Source organism: Rhodamnia argentea, chromosome 1 (assembly GCF_020921035.1).
Source record: "Rhodamnia argentea isolate NSW1041297 chromosome 1, ASM2092103v1, whole genome shotgun sequence".
In the NCBI taxonomy this organism is placed as follows: domain Eukaryota; kingdom Viridiplantae; phylum Streptophyta; class Magnoliopsida; order Myrtales; family Myrtaceae; genus Rhodamnia; species Rhodamnia argentea.
The window spans coordinates 9,669,538-9,685,286 of record NC_063150.1 but is presented as its reverse complement, the minus strand read 5'-3'; the positions used below and the strand labels follow the sequence as shown (position 1 = coordinate 9,685,286).

The 15,749-nt window shown below is 39.1% G+C and overlaps 1 protein-coding gene across 12 annotated transcripts; it reads left to right on the top strand.

Annotated features, from left to right (window-relative positions):
* Positions 1-241: 241 nt before the first annotated feature.
* Positions 242-9,429, top strand: LOC115740164 (B3 domain-containing transcription factor VRN1-like). Of its 12 annotated transcripts, none has more exons than XM_048283430.1 (6): positions 242-343; positions 5,498-5,563; positions 5,967-6,525; positions 6,648-6,835; positions 7,954-8,239; positions 8,986-9,429. In XM_048283430.1, the coding sequence occupies exons 1-6, from the start codon at positions 257-259 to the stop codon at positions 9,255-9,257; spliced, it is 1,458 nt and encodes a 485-aa protein (XP_048139387.1). In that variant the 5' UTR covers positions 242-256; the 3' UTR covers positions 9,258-9,429. The 12 variants fall into 12 exon arrangements, with proteins under 12 accessions (XP_048139387.1, XP_048139621.1, XP_048139593.1 ...); XM_048283393.1 differs by lacking the exon at positions 242-343 and adding an exon at positions 4,669-4,871 and having other exon boundaries at positions 5,970-6,525; XM_048283361.1 differs by lacking the exon at positions 242-343 and adding an exon at positions 4,669-4,871.
* The last annotated feature ends 6,320 nt before the right edge of the window (positions 9,430-15,749 follow it).

Genomic DNA, 15,749 nt, shown 5'->3' with positions numbered 1-15,749 from the left:
TGTGCCAGAGTGTCCGATTGCTGCATGTTAGCATACCACAACGATTTGGATAAATAATTCTTTTGGAGTGTTGCGGTATATCCTGGCAGCTTCAATCTGCTACAGAGACGGGACTCGGGGAGAAGAGTAGCACAATGATCGTAGAACCCCACGGGAGGATGTGGCCGGTCGCTCCATTTGGAACCGGTCGCTAGATCGTATCGTGAGGTGGACCGGGTGGTGAAATCTGGTGGGGGAAAAATGCTCGCACTGCCTGATGCTCTGGACTAGAATATTGAGCAGAATAAGTAGAAGTAGCTTCAAGCAGAAAGGGCTACATGGGCATGGGATAATAACACGAATGGTTGGTGAACTTTGGCTCAATATGTAATGTGATTCACGACCTTTTAATTTGTCTCTTGTGGTTCTGAAATTGAGTCTAATGCATAATATGGTCTTTGAACTTTTAATCTGTTCAACTAAGTACCTAGACTTTTGAAATAGGTTTAATGTAGTTCTTAAACTGTTTGAAAATGTTCAATGTAGTCATTCCATTAAGTAACCATTGAACATTTTTATATAGTCCATGAATTGAATTGAACATTGAATATGTACCAAAAGTTTATGGACTAAGTTGAACAAATTATTATTTTAGAGATCATATTGTGCATTGGGTTAAAGTTCGGGGATCATATTAAATAAATTAAAAATTGATGACTCACATTAATGTATTAGACAAAAATTTAAGGATCATTTCAGTCAATTCTTTCCATGAAAATTGATGGATGCTCTTCCTTTTAAGGGAAAAAGGAAGTGATATTTTCCTTTTTGTGCAAACGGTAAATAGGGACAGACATGTGTCACAGGCCGACAGATTTGGCAGAGGAATTTAGCCCGTGAGATGCCCGGCAAGCTAAGCTAGGCCAGCCCTTCCTTTTTGATGTGTCCCCTAGAACAATTAGACGAATGTCTTTCCCTTATCAAGTTATACCAGGCTCAACTTAGCTCGAACTTCTGATACATAGAGCGAGACGAGCAAATTATATTAGGCACTACAACCGGTTTCGGCCCGTTATGGCCTCATTAGGAGAGGCGCAGCTCCCAACTAGTTTATACACGGGAGGCCAACTCCGCATTCGGAGCTCCTAAGGATATAATCTATCTATCCTAGAACTCCTAGTACAAACCTTCCTAACACCACTCCCACGGACTCAATTGTTTTTTCCTCTCCGCATCGCTCACTCACTATGTTAACACCAACAAGCACTACTTCAAGGTTATACGAGTGTGGGAGAACTTGCCCATTTAGGACACGGAACAACCGGTCCATGTAATTCTTTTTCACTCAATTTCACAATGCCCCTGTTGCGGGTAGTTCCGTTGGTTCCTTGAGCCTTTTCCCGCCATCAATACCGAGTCTTAAATAGATGGCGGGGGTGCACTCGCCCAGCAAAATGTTTGCGGCTGTTTTGTCGCTTCCTTATCACGGGCCGGCACTTTCCTTAGTTGCGGAATAGCCCGTGCGGGGCCCGGCGAGTCATTCATACCAGATCAGCCTTGTTTCTCTCGTTGTTCTATAGAACACTTAGATGAATAACTTTCTTGTATCTGACCATACCACTCCCACCCTAGCTCGGGCTCTTTTATATAGAGCTAGGGTAGATTATTTTAGGCATCACAACTAGTTTCGACTTGCCATAGTCTCATCGTAAAAGTAGCATTAGCTTCTAACCGGTTTGTATACAGGAGGCCAACCCCACCTTCGCAGCTTCTAAGGGTATATTTTATCTAATCTAGAACTTCTAGCACAAATCGCCTTGACACCACTTTGACGACTCAATTGCTTCTTCCCCTCTGCATTGCTCATTCACTATATTGACACCAGCAAGTGCCACTTCAAGGTTGAGTGTGGGAGAACTTGCCCATTTGGAATATGGAACAACCTGTTCGTGTCATTCTCTGCTACTCAATTTACAAAGCCCCCATTGCGGGCAATTCTGTTGCTTCCTTACGCCTTTTCCTACCATTAAAGCCACGTATTTGGGTCTTACATAGATGGTAAGTGCGCGCACACCTAACAAAATGTTTGCAACTGTTCTATCGCTTCCTTGTGCCTTTTCCTACCATCAACGCCATGTATTTGGGTCTTGCATAGAGGGCAAGTGTGCGCTCTCCCAACATAACATTTTTTTTATTCATTGGTAGCTTCTTTTTGGTTTAAAGGCTATTTGGGTTTCTTTGATCACCTGCACATTTTTAGGTGTGGCACTTTTAACCAATTGCGCATATCCGGCAGCACCCTCTTTTGGTCACTTGCACTTTTTCCCAAGTGTAGCACTTTTGGCTAATCGACGTATTTGGCGGCACCTTCTTTTCCCTAGTAAGCACTTCTTTGTATTAGCACCAATTGAGGTTTTTCTTTATTTAAAACATGGTAGATGACCCATTTTGAGATTCGGAAAATTGATCAAGGAATTTTATCCCATTTCAGTGATGAATCGATTTCTTTACCATGTCTCCATTAGCATCCCAGAAGCAAATCAAGAGCCGCACTTTGTCCAAGCCATTTTTGCCACGGTGATTCACTCTTCGTACTTGTAGGACCGGGTAGACCACAAGTTTTTTTCGACTCACCTACTGGAGGGATCCTTGCTATGATACCAACTGTTACGGACCTATACTTGAGGGTTGATCTGTGCATCGACTTAGGTTTCCTTAGATCATTGGAATGCCTATTCCGAAGATCGCTCGAAAGTTTTACCGGATCGTAGAGAGAGAGAATTCTAGAGTGAGAAGCTATGTGAGAATGCTTTAGTTTTTCTTTGTTGGATCCTTTCTTGGATTTGTTGGATGATCAAATGAGGAGGAGGACACTTCTCTTGGCTTCATCACACATGAATCGCTACCAAAGTATAGCATTCTCAGATAGAAATATCGAATTGTTTTGTACCTCGGCGATCTTGTCCGGAATGCCAATGGCGTCGAAGTATCGCTCCATGCTCCAGAGGAAGTTGTTCACCTCCATGGCGGATTATTCGCCTTGAACTCCTTGGACTTTGGCAGCTCTAGCTTGGGCACCGCTTGAACGGTCATTGCACCTTTCTAGTCTTACAGAGAACTAGCTCGATTTTTAGCTCTTGTATATCCACCTTTGGCACGTTTATCTCCGCTTGATGGGAATTTTCTTTCTCTTGGACGTCCAGCTTCATAGCTTCTACAAATGCTTCAAGGGCTTCGTCCTTGATATGTAGTGGGGTCACGGCTGCGTTAACGGTGACGGTGAAGTCTTGGTGAAGCGTCTTTTCGATGATGTTGATCCACTCCTTCACTTCGTCGAGACCGTCAAGGAACTCGATTATGGTGGCTCTCACCTTGGCGAATTTTTCATGGATGGAGGACATTGCGTCTGATGATGCTTCTCTCCTTTTGGGTTTTGATCACCCACGGGTCTTCTCTTGCGAGGCTTTCTCGTGTGGAATTTCCCTCAACTAGCTTAATGCTCCTCGATCTCACGAACGACTCGTTTCTACTTTGCTCTAATACCACTTATCATGAGCTGACACTTTCCTTGGCCGTGGAATAGCTTGTACGGCGCCTGACGAGTCGTTTACGCCAGGCTGGCATTGTTTCTTTCGTTGTTCCATAAAACATTGAGGCGAATAACTTTTCTGTATCGGATTATTCCACGTCCAACTTAGCTCGAACATCCTTTATATCGAGCGAATGTAGATTACTTTAGATACCACAATTGGTTTCGGCGTGCCATGATCTCATCGGAAGAGCGACATCGGCTCCCAATTAGTTTATACACGGAAGGCCAATCCCGCCTTCACAGCTCCTAAGATATACTCTATCTAACCCGTAACTTCTAGCACAAATCGTACCGACACCACTCCCAAGGATCTACTTACTTGCTTACCCTCTGCATCGCTTATTCATTATATTAACACCAATAAGTGCCACTTTAAGACCGTGTATGGTAACGTTTCGTTTTCTGAGAACATATTTGGAACAAAAACATTTTTTTTGTATTTCCGTTCTCGGCTACGATTTTCGAGAACAGAAACGCGTTTGGTCGGTACAAAAAAACACTTTTTTCACCAAAAAGAAGGATCTGCAAGCTGCGGCCAATGGCCGGTGGGGGCGGAGGTCGGCGGCGGTGGAGGCGGGTGGCGGCGACGACGGATGGCGTTCGGTGGCGATCGGTGACCGGCGGGCGGTCGGCGACCTGCGACGGGCTGTGGCGGCGGCTTCAACTCCTCGTCGACGATGGTGGACGGTGGTGGTTTGTACAAGCTCGCCCTTGAGTTGTTTCTAAAAAGTGTTCCAAAATTCGGACACAAGGTTTTTTTGTTTCTCATTTTTGCTCTAAAAGTGTTTTTTTTTTTAAAAAATGTTCTCGAAACACTTTTGAAATAATTTTTTACCATACGTGTTTTTGTTTTCAAAGTGTTTTGGAAATATTTTGGGAATAGAAATATTTTTTTTAGAGTATTACCATATAGACCCTAAGATTACACGAGTGTGGGAGAACTTATTTATTTGGGACCCAGAAGAACCGGTCGGGTCACATGTCTTATAATTACCTTCTTTTCTTTAGTATGATGAAATAAAAGCAATAAAATCAGACAGCCCCAAGTAAATGGTCTCTGTCGGCAAACAGATCGTTTCCTCTTTTCGCTTCGATCGAGAGAGAGAGAGAGAGAGTGGCTTGGAGGAATATTTGTCGTGAGAACAGCTCACTCTCCTTCATATCTGCCATGGCAGAGGAAAATGCATGCCGGAGCAACTCTGGTCCTTCTTGTGCTGGAGAAGATGGTCAGCTTTTCGAGGCCAAGACTCCCCACTTCTTCAGGATTGTTCGGTCCCAACACATTCAGAGTGAAAATCTTGTGAGCCTTCGATTCGTCCCAATTCTTATGCATTTTCTTTTTCTTGGGAGTTTCCTTTTGCTGCTGCTGTTTCCATTTCTTGACTCGGGGAAGACTTCTCTCTGGCAAAATTGGTGCAGATCCATGCATATTAGAGTTAATACAGATGCAAATCAACTCTAAGAATTAGCAGCTCCTATTGGTTGCATAATCAATCTTTTGTGACACAAATAAGAAGAAAAAAGCAAATCAACTCTTAAGAATTAGCAGGCTCCTATTGGTTGCATAATCAATCTTTTGTGACACAAATAAGAAGAAAAAAGCAGTCTTTTGCCAGTTCCATGGGAAAGAATTGGCTGTTTTGGTGATGTCACTCAAAGTTTTCAGATGGGTGAGCATAACGCTAGCCCCATGACTGCAGATGAAGATGGCCTTGGTTGGTTCTCGTTCCGTCTCTTTTTGGGTTTCGCTGTTAGTTCCTGGGTGGGAGCTGTCTCATTTTTTTTACCCTTTCTGTATATGAGCCTGTTCTGTTTCTGTCTTTTGGTTGCTTTCCTTTTTCTTGTGGGTGGTTGCTTTTAGGATAAACGACAAGTCTGTCTTGGGACTTCATTTCCGTATGCTTTGGCCTGAATTTTCTTTTACAGAATGAGACATTTGGACAGCAACACCGTGTTGTGGTGGAGTTAGGTGATACTTTTTGGAGAGTAATGGTGGGTGCATTGTGATTGATCTACTGAAGTAACTGGCTTAGAAAGGCTAGATTATATGGCAAAGGGTGTCATCATATTTAACATTCAACAAGTAATGTGTGTTTTAGGCAGCATTCAGTACTGGGTTTTATCACTGAGAGTTATCCTATATGTGGAGCATGCATCATCTGATTGCATGAGACGAGTGAATCTTATCACTGGTGATGGGTATGTTTTATTTTCATTAACCAATTTTCGTTCATATGTCAAAAGATCTTCCCGCTTATGCATAATCACTTCTTTACTCTGTTATGGATACATCTTCGATGAGTATTTGTTCCAAGCAAACAATAAAATCCAGCATGCCTGACTTGCAGTTTCTTCCTAGGCTTCTCCCTAAATTATGCTCTTATTTTTCAAACAGAAGATTCCAATAAGATTCGCCAGAAGATTCGGAAATAATTTCTCCAACGTCGTGTGCCTCAATATGCCTAGTGGTGATGTTTGGAAAATGAAATTGCGGAGGCAAAAAGATGACTTTTGGCTACAAGATGGTTGGTCAGACTTCGTCAAGCACTACTCAATCGAAGACGGTTACTTCCTAGTCTTCAGATATGAAGGAAACTGTGTGTTTCATGTGGTTGTATGTGATACGAGTGCTTCAGAAATCACATACCCTATGGTTTGTAAAGCAAATTGTGGAAAATTCAAGCTTGGTGATGAGCGTTTGTTGTCACAAGACGTGGAGGAAACCGAGGACATGGTAATTGAAATATCAGATGATGATTCTCAGTCATGCAGATGTAAAAGGAGAGAATCACCATCATCAACAAAAGTTCGATCCCCGAAGAAGAAGAAGAAGAAAAATTCACTGGCTGATGATGACGACTCTTTGTATGAGCCATCCATGGAAACAAGCAGTTACAATGGGTGTCCAGAATGGACTAATAGTTCGTACAATGAAGGACCTCAAGTTAAAAAAGGTTAAAATGATCCAAAAAAAAAAACTGGAAGCCTACTAAACCCTGTGGATCTAGTAAATAGGTATTTCCCATGGATATATTTGTTAGTTAATTTAAAACAAGATGACATATCTTTGTTGCAGATGAACATGGTGATGGACACATCTCTGACGGTAATAATTGCCCGAAATCGGTGCCGTGTTTGAGTAACCGACGGTTCAGAGTTGAAGAAGAGGTCGAAGTGCTTTCGAGGGCTGCTTCTTTTGAAACCACAAATCCATTTTTCATAGTTCTTATGCAACCATCCTATGTTCAGTGTCCGTACGCATTGGTAAGGAATGAATCGGGTGCTCAGTTTAATCATTGCAATTTCTTGAGGACCATAATTTGTTTGGTGCACTTGATTATGCTTTAATTAGCTTAGAGTGGTGACATATACACATGCCCTTCTATAACTGCACGGGTTTAGTGCTCCATGTAGCGCATTCCTCCAGACCAGCTAGGTAAGGAAGGCAAGCGGTAAACATAGGATAGGATCCACTCTACTCTGGCAGCTGATTGGAGCAGATACGTGAAGGGTACCTCATGATTTCCTCCTTACCACTTGCAGCATTTGCTGTAGCTTTCAAATAGACATGGCAGGATACATCATTGATGCATCTTGAATTGGTCATTAACTGTTGATATAATAGAGACTCTGGGGATGACACTTTTAGGCTTAAGTACACTACAAGTGCCAAAACTTATGTATGACGCTCACTTTAGTGTCAAAACTTTCAAAACGATCACTTAAGTGCTAAATTTTTTGAAAAACGATCACTTCAATGCCAAAACTTTCAAAACGATCACTTAAGTGCTAATTTTTTTTAAAAACGATCATTTAAGTGCCAATTTTTTTTAAAAAACGATCACTTCAGTGTCAACTCCACCGAGTCACATCAGCTCAAATATTGATAAAAAATAGCACGTGTCGGATTTCCGGCAAGCCACGTCTGTTAAAATTAGAGTTGGCACCGAAGTGATCGTTTTTAAAAGAAGTTGGCACTTAAGTGATCGTTTTTTAAAAAAGTTGGCACTTAAGTGGTCGTTTTGAAAGTTTTGGCACTAAAGTGAGCGTCGTACACAAGTTTTGACACTTTTAGTGTTCTTTAGCCGACACTTTTATATCTTACTACACCATGATTCTTGTGTCTTCAATCTTATGCTTTAGCCTTTTGTGGTACATTCTAGTTGTTCCACTTGATTTGTATGGCATAGCTCTTTCTCTTACAATTAGATAGAACATACAATGCTACCGGCGAAAAAATAAAATGAATGACTTGGAGGATTTATTCGACTTAAAACATCGAATAAAACGATAGTACTAATTAGAGGACCAAGCCTCTGAATGAGAATTAGATTTTCTTATCCTTGAATGACATTTGCTTTTCCCCTCCAATTCATTTGCAGAATATACCAGCTGCATTTTTCATGACACACATCTCTAAGACTAGCGGAAACGGTTTTATGAAGCTACACGGCTCTAGCGGAAGGGTTTGGATCGCCCGATACCATCTTGGGATGTACAACGCCAAACCAAAAGTTAGGGCCCAAGGTGGTTGGAAAACATTTGTGCTGGACAACAAACTGCAGAAGGGCGATGCCTGCGTCTTTGAATTGCTGACTTCTGGTAAAGCTTTGTTCAAGGTCGTCATCTACAGAGGCAGTCAATGCTCAAGTTGTGGTTGTTCATCTTGTAAGTCGGAAAAACTTTACTTGTCTATTTTTCTGGTTAATGCTACTTGACTTTGTTGTACAAAATATCTGAAACCTTTGAAAACATGTAAACGCGATATGTAAATTACCATAAGAATTTTCCATATTGGTTAGACTTAAATGATTTTAAAGTTATCATGAGATAAACAATAGGCGACTTTTTACTTAAAGTATGTTGAGACAGACACATACTTTTTCTGGTAATCATCACAACGGAAAAAAGAAATACGATTTGCCTCTATACAAACTAAATACTATTTGAGGTATTTTGTTCTATCAAGAGTGCTGATCAACCCGATGACGTAGGTAGTGGCAACCATATTCGGTGTTTTTTTTTTTTTTGGTCAACACATTCTGTGTAATTGATCAACGTTTTTGCCTCAGCAATGGTCATTATTGTCATAGAAAAGCATTATCGTCATTGTTTCATTCATGGGAAACATTAGCTGAGAAATTATTAGTCCACCATGTTGGTTCAATGATAATTATATTGTTTGTGTTACGAGCTAAATTATCTTTTAGACACTTCGAGATTGTTTCTGAACCTAACAGTATGTTTACAGTTCATCCCTTGCATTGACTCTGTAGTGCACTAGTTGATCTTCCTATCTCTGTTTTACTTATCATCCATAGGTCTGGTTTTTTCGCTTCATTAAAATTAGTGTAAAACTATGACTGATTGGATGATTTTTTAGCTATGATTGATCCGTAATCTGATCATGCTAGCTACGACGAGAAATGATACGGAGCCAATCAAGAACCAAACCAAGGACCCAATCAAGTATCCGATTGAAGAGAAGACGAAGGAAGCTCAACGGTCCGGGCGTGTACAACAGAGGCCTTCAGATGCTCCAGCGGAGGCTCAAGTTAAAAGGGGCAGGGGGAGACCTAGAAAGACGCAGCTATGCGACAAGAAGACCAAAGTGATCGGGGCCCGAAACGAAAGGCGTCCGGGACGACCTAGAAGGGGAGAGAAGGTCAAAGAGAAGGCACGGTGAATCTGTTCCATGCCTTGAACAGATCTTTAACAGAGGCATCTATCTCTGCTTCAAGTTTGTGGGATGAGACAAGCGCAAAAGGTTTGTCCATAACAGTTATTATACTGAAGGGCACTGCTATTAATGAATAAGAGTGGCGCAATTCGACAATGCTCGCTGTGATTTTAAGTAATTTACGGGAGATCGATGCCCATGATTCTGGGATTTTGGCCTAATGTGTGCTGTCATAGATGGGCTTTTTAATTTGTTTAATTTGTTCAATATGTCTGACCCAAAAAAAAATTGTTTAATGTAGAACTCGAACTATTCCTAATTATTAAATGTAGTTTTTTTACCACTTCTTAAATTATTGCAAAATGTACGATCAAGTTCTTAAACTATTGCGCAATGTGCAATTTAGTCCATAAATTTTAATTTTTTTTTCAATTTAGCCATCAACTTTCCATAACTATTGCTGTGAGAAATACATGATTTCTTCTACCAAGCAGTGTGCAAGACCACCAAGCGAGAGAACTCTATGTCCAAATTAATTATCTCATTCCCTAGCGATTATTGGAGGTGTGCAGGTTTAGTTGTTAAAAAAGAAGGTGCTCATCGATTGACCGCTGAGGTGAAAACGGAGGGCAGAGAATCGATGGGGGCTAATTCTTGCATGCCAAGGAATCCATTATTCGTGCATTCTCCACGAGCATGTCTGGAAAAAGTATCAGAAAAAGTCTTAAATTTATTATATTAGTATCAAATTTGGTTATAAATTTTTTTACATTTTTTCCAATTGAGTCAATCCGACTAACTTTAGTTAGAATTCGCTAACATGAATGTCAGCCGTCCTACGTAGCGCATACGTGAATTTTTTTTTTAAATTGGATTTTTAATGATTTTTTCTTTCTTTTTGTCCTTAATTTGGGCTGGCAAGAGTAGCTAGAAAGAGAAAACTAATTAAAAAGTACGATTTTTATTTTTTTGTAAAATTCCACTGTTGACAGTGCCATGTAAGAATACTGATCTCCACATAGGCGATTTTCGTCTAAAATTGATCGGATGGATTTAATTTGCACAAATGCAAAAATGTTTAAGGCTAAATTGGTATAATTGAAAGGTTTAAGACTGAATTAGCACCAATATAATAGGCTTATGATTTCTTTTTTGTGTTGGATGGTGAGTATCAACTCGCTTGCTGTTGCTTGCCTGAGTGCAATTACTCTTGTAGCTGCATAGTCAAACATAGATTAATGGGGCGGGCTACCAATGGCGCTTGGCATAATGCTCTTCTTGTGACAGCGGGAAAGAGCAGCATAGCTATATATGGTTCATTCCTATTCCATAAGAAGCATAATTCCTACAATCCGTTCCCCCTGTTATTCTTTGTCATTGTTTTTTTAGGGTGCTTGTTAGATCTTTTAAGATTGGACCCTTTTTAAGTATGCAGGATTACGATTTTGTTCCATCCTTACAATGTTCCTTCATCATAGCTAGGCTTAATGATTTAAGTATGGGATTAGATTTCCCGCCTTATCTTGCGTTTTGTTCTATTTCCCTTTATCACTTTCATTTCAGCAATTTCTCGCTCGGTTCTACAATGCGCATCCCTAGTTCCCTCACATCAAGACTGATCTAATAAAATTGTGGGGTTTCTTTGGAATCTTTCGAGGGCTTGCGCCATTCTCGTAATTGCACTGGTATGTGTTGGCGGTCGAGTGTGGTTAGAGCGAACGGCTTGGGCCAGCGACACCTAGGGATGAGCAAATCAGACCGCCCGAATCGGGAACCGCTTGGATCGGACTGGATTGGTGGTCCGGTTCTTAGTTCTAGATGGGTCCGGTCTGGTTCCCGATTCTTAATATTGGAACCAGTTGCCGGGTGGTCCGGTTCCCGATTCCAAGGACATAAGACCAGATCGGATTGGTCGAATCTAAAAAAAAAAATATGACATTGTACCGAGAAAGAGTTGTTTTGTTGCTGCATGAGCGTTGCGATAGTTTGTTGGCTTCCATAGCTTATAAGATGCTCATGTTGCTTTTCTTGGTTGATGACTAACAAGACAATTGTCTGCTTGCGCAACTGAAGAGTTATTGGACTGCTTTGTTTGGTTGGTGTTAACACCCAAAGTTACTCCAAGAGCCACGTGACGGGGCACGAGCAGGAGTTTTGATCGCTCGCGGGCAGGTGTATCGAAGACAGATTCAGGAGAACCTCGAAGATGCCACGTGCCAAAGAAAGTTTTGGCGGCATCTTCCTTGGAGGACAAAAGGAGAAGCACACGAAAGGAGCCACAATCGGGGCGGTTCTTGAAAGATTGGTGGTAAACCCCACGAGGTGAAAAGAAAGGATGCGAAAATCAAGAAACCGTCAAAAAACTATCCATACGACTTATCGGAAAATGATAAAACGTGGAGCCAAAGGAATTAACCGCTTGACGATTACCAGAGCTAGTCTATAAATACCCCGTGGCTACAAGACACACACACAAACACTTATTTTTACAATTAAACTCTTAGCCTTTAGCTTAGCTGTAGCTTTCAGATTCCCGTCGTCGATTCAATTCCGGCGAGTTTCATATCCAGAGTTAGGTATCGTCGATTAAATTTTGGCGTCTGCTCATTAGGTTCAGCATCGTCGATTCAATTCCGATGTTGTACCCTTCGCTCATCTCGTCCAATACCGTCGATTAAATTTCGGTAGTGTGTCCTACATTCCCCGTCCGAGTGTCATCGATTAGATTCCGACATTGTGTCATACAATCTGGTTCGGCCCCGTTGATTAAATTCTGGAGTCGCATCCTAAGTCCTAGTATGTCGAAGTTCATCTCACTGTCGAATGTGTGGGCTGTCGAATCGTCAAAAGTCCGTATTGCACCCCCGGTGTTAATATAATTATCTTTTGCATTTGACACTCTGTCCAAAACTCGACCCGAACTCCTTATTAGAAAACGAACGAATTAAATTTGATAAAAGATTTTCGCGTCAGCAATTCTTTTGGGCTTCAACCCCTTTTGGGCCAAGATTCATCCGCTTGGGCCTCGTCGAGGGATTTCGACACGCAATAGCTGGAAGGATTTTTGGCCACCGAATATCTTTCAAAGAAGCAAATATGTAGAGAATGGACGTGAAATCTAATAGATGTGCAGAAATTTATCATGTTATTGATTTTTTGGAATCGATCGAGAACAGGACCGAATCGACGGTCCGGTCCGGTTCCCGATTCTTGAGGGGAACCGGACCGGACCGGGAACCGATCACCCCTAGCGACACCCTTATGTTCGAGTACGTTCAAGGTGAGGGTAATGTCATGGAGTATAAAATCGTGAGCACAGCGGGAAGAGATGGAGCTGGGAGAGCTATATATATATAAGCAGAGATTTGATGTGCATGTGGATTATTTATTTTTCTTTAATTTGTTTTGGAAACTTCTATGAATAACGATAGCTTAGCAACGGTGCTTCCACCACCCTGAAAATTTTATCTTGTCATGTGGCTTGATAGCGAAATCTCAATCAAGTTATACTGAAAATAGCTGTATTAAGTAAGTGACGATATGTCCGGAGTTTGGCTCCAATTATTTTGTGAAAAATGAATAATTCAGAAAATAATTATTTAAAAGTAATTAATTCTATTGTTTGAAATAATTAGTCAATAAATTTTTTTCAGTATATTTGTGACAAATATACCCCAAACTATTTTTTTGATCACGTAAAACCTCAAATTGATACATTTGTAATAAATTTACCTCAAATTTATTTTTTTGACCACCAAAAATCCTAAACTCGTGTACATGTGATAAATTTACCCCAAACCGATACATTTGTAACAAATTTACCCTCCGTTAGTTTCTGTTAAATTGATTAATACCACGAAAAATTTCAAACCGATACACTCGTGATGAATTTACCCAAAACTATTTTTTGTGACCACCAAAAGCTCTAAATTGATACACCTGTGATAAATTTACCCCAAATTGGTATACTTGTGATAAATTTACCATCCGTTAGTTTTCATTAAATTGTATCATCAAATTACCGAGTTGGATGACACATGACAGTTATTGGATGTACACATTTAGGATTTTTACCTTCTATTTGTCACATGTGTATCAATTTGAGATTTTTCTTAGTATTAATCCAATTTAACGGAAACTAACGAAGGGTAAATTTATTACATGTATAGCAGTTTGGGATTTTTAATGGTCAAAATAATTAGTTTGGGATAAATTTATTACAGATGCACCATTTTGGGATTTTTGGTGGCCGAAAAAATAATTTGAGATAAATTTATCACAGATATACTTGTTTGGGGTTTTTTTATGGTTAAAAAATAATTTGGGATAAATTTATCGTATGTGTAAGAGTTGGCATTTTTTGTGGTATTAATTCCCATTAAATTGAGTTAATACCACAAAAAATCCTAAACTGATATACCTATGACAAGCAAAGATATCGGTTAACTACTACGTGTCATCTAACTTAGCAATTTGCCTATAAAATTTAATAAAAACTAAAGGAGGATAAATTTATCACAAGTGTTCCGAGTTATGGTAAATTTGTCACGGATATACTAATTTAGGATTTTTGCTGGTCAAAAAATAGTTTATGGATAAATTCATCACATATGTATCGGTTTGGGGTTTTACGTGGTCAAAAAAATAGTTTGAGGCAAATTTGTCATAAATGTACTAATTTGAGGTTTTTCGTGGTATTAGCCCTTCTTTTTATGAGTGGTCATTTGTAGGAAAACGGTCTTCAAATACTTCATTTTCCAAAAAATAAACGTATCTTTTGATCCGAGATGTTTTTTCAATTGTGTTAATATCACGAAAAATTTCAAACTAGTACACCTGTGATAAATTTATCCCAAACTATTTTTTTCACAAAAAACCTTAAACTGATATATCTATAACAAATTTACCCTAAACTATTTTTTCTTATCACCAAAAATCCTAAATTGATATACTTGTGACAAATTTACCATAAACTAGTACACTTGTGACAACTTTACAATTTGTTAGTTTTTGTTAAATTTTACAATCAAATCGATGAGTTAGATAATATGTGGTAGCTGATGGATGTACCCATTTGGGATTTTTATCATTCGTTTGTCACGGATGTATCGGTTTGAGATTTTTCAAGGTATTAACTCAATTTAACGGAGACTAATAGAGAGTAAATTTATTACAAATGTACCAGTTTAGGGTAAATTTATCACAAATATATCAATTTATGATTTTTGATGGTCAAAAAATAGTTTGAGGTAAATTTATCATAGATGTACCAATTTGGGATTTCATGTCGTAAAAAAAATAATTTGGGATAAATTTATCATATGTATACTAGTTTAGGATTTTTCGTGGTATTAACCCTTTCCAATTTTGCATGGTTTGCTCCTCAAACAATATTAGTGTATTAGCAATGACAAAAACAAAAAATCTTAACTATAGGTCTTTGAGTACGTAAAGCATAAGATCGAAACAAATAATTTGATGAGATTTATTTTTAATGGTAAGCACTTACGCCAGTGTTTTTCAGATAAAATGGACTGAGTTGAACAAATCCAAAAGGTTTAGATCTAAATTTGTTCAATTGAAGCGTTTAGCACCGAATTGATATCAATGCAATGAGTTTATAAATTTTGGGTACTTTTCTCGGTAATTAGTCTAGTTGGTTAGAGCTTATTTCCAATTAATTGAGAAATTTTTTTTTATCACAATAAAGCTCCGCCTGTTTCTCGAAAAACAACTTCCAGGAAAATATTTTTTGGATTTTCCGGCGTTTTGTTTACATAAAATAAACAGTCAAGGAAAATATTTTTCACTCATGGGTAAAACATTTTCAAAAGTGAGCAAAATGATTCCATATTTTTCATCTTTTCTTCCCCCACTCCTTCACATTTCTTTCCTTTTTAATTATATTAAAACACATTTTTGATTTTTTAAATATTTTTTGGTATTATTTATTCTTTCCTTTTCATTATTTTTTTTTCTTCTTTGCCGATTGTCGGCAAGCGGCTACAAACCACATCAGCTCACCCAAGGTTGGTGAGGTCGAGATGGCTGGCCTCGGGGGAGCTCACCTCACCGGATCCGGCGGTTGAGTCGGTCACCAGCCGTGACCGTGATCGGCGATGGGTAGAGAAAATAAAATAAAAATAAAATATAAAATAAAAATAAAAAACAAAAATATTTTTTGTTCAAAGAAACAAAAGATAACCAAATAATCAAAATTTTTGGTAATTCTCTGAGGAAAATCAATTCCTTACCCAGTGACAAAAAATATTTTTCAGTTTATTTTTAGGATTTAACCAAACACTGAAAAATATTGTGAGTTTCCTAGAAATGACATTTCGAAAAACATTTTTCAAAACATATAATATTTTTCACGAAACAAAACGGAGTAAGTTTGAATCTTTCAATCACTCGTCCATAAGCAAGATTCTTTATTCTTCTCTAGTGTAAGTTCGACTTATCGTTAGTTGGAATGATCACTTCAACTTCATTTTGATT

What these genes read in the sequence shown, in the direction of transcription:
- LOC115740164 (XM_048283361.1), top strand. Translation starts at nt 4,740, where the DNA reads ATGGCAGAGGAAAATGCATGCCGGAGCAACTCTGGTCCTTCTTGTGCT. An exon ending in AGGACCTCAAGTTAAAAAAG is followed by an intron (nt 6,526 to 6,647) that starts GTTAAAATGATC and finishes TCTTTGTTGCAG; the next exon opens with ATGAACATGGTGATGGACAC. An exon ending in TTCAGTGTCCGTACGCATTG is followed by an intron (nt 6,836 to 7,953) that starts GTAAGGAATGAA and finishes ATTCATTTGCAG; the next exon opens with AATATACCAGCTGCATTTTT.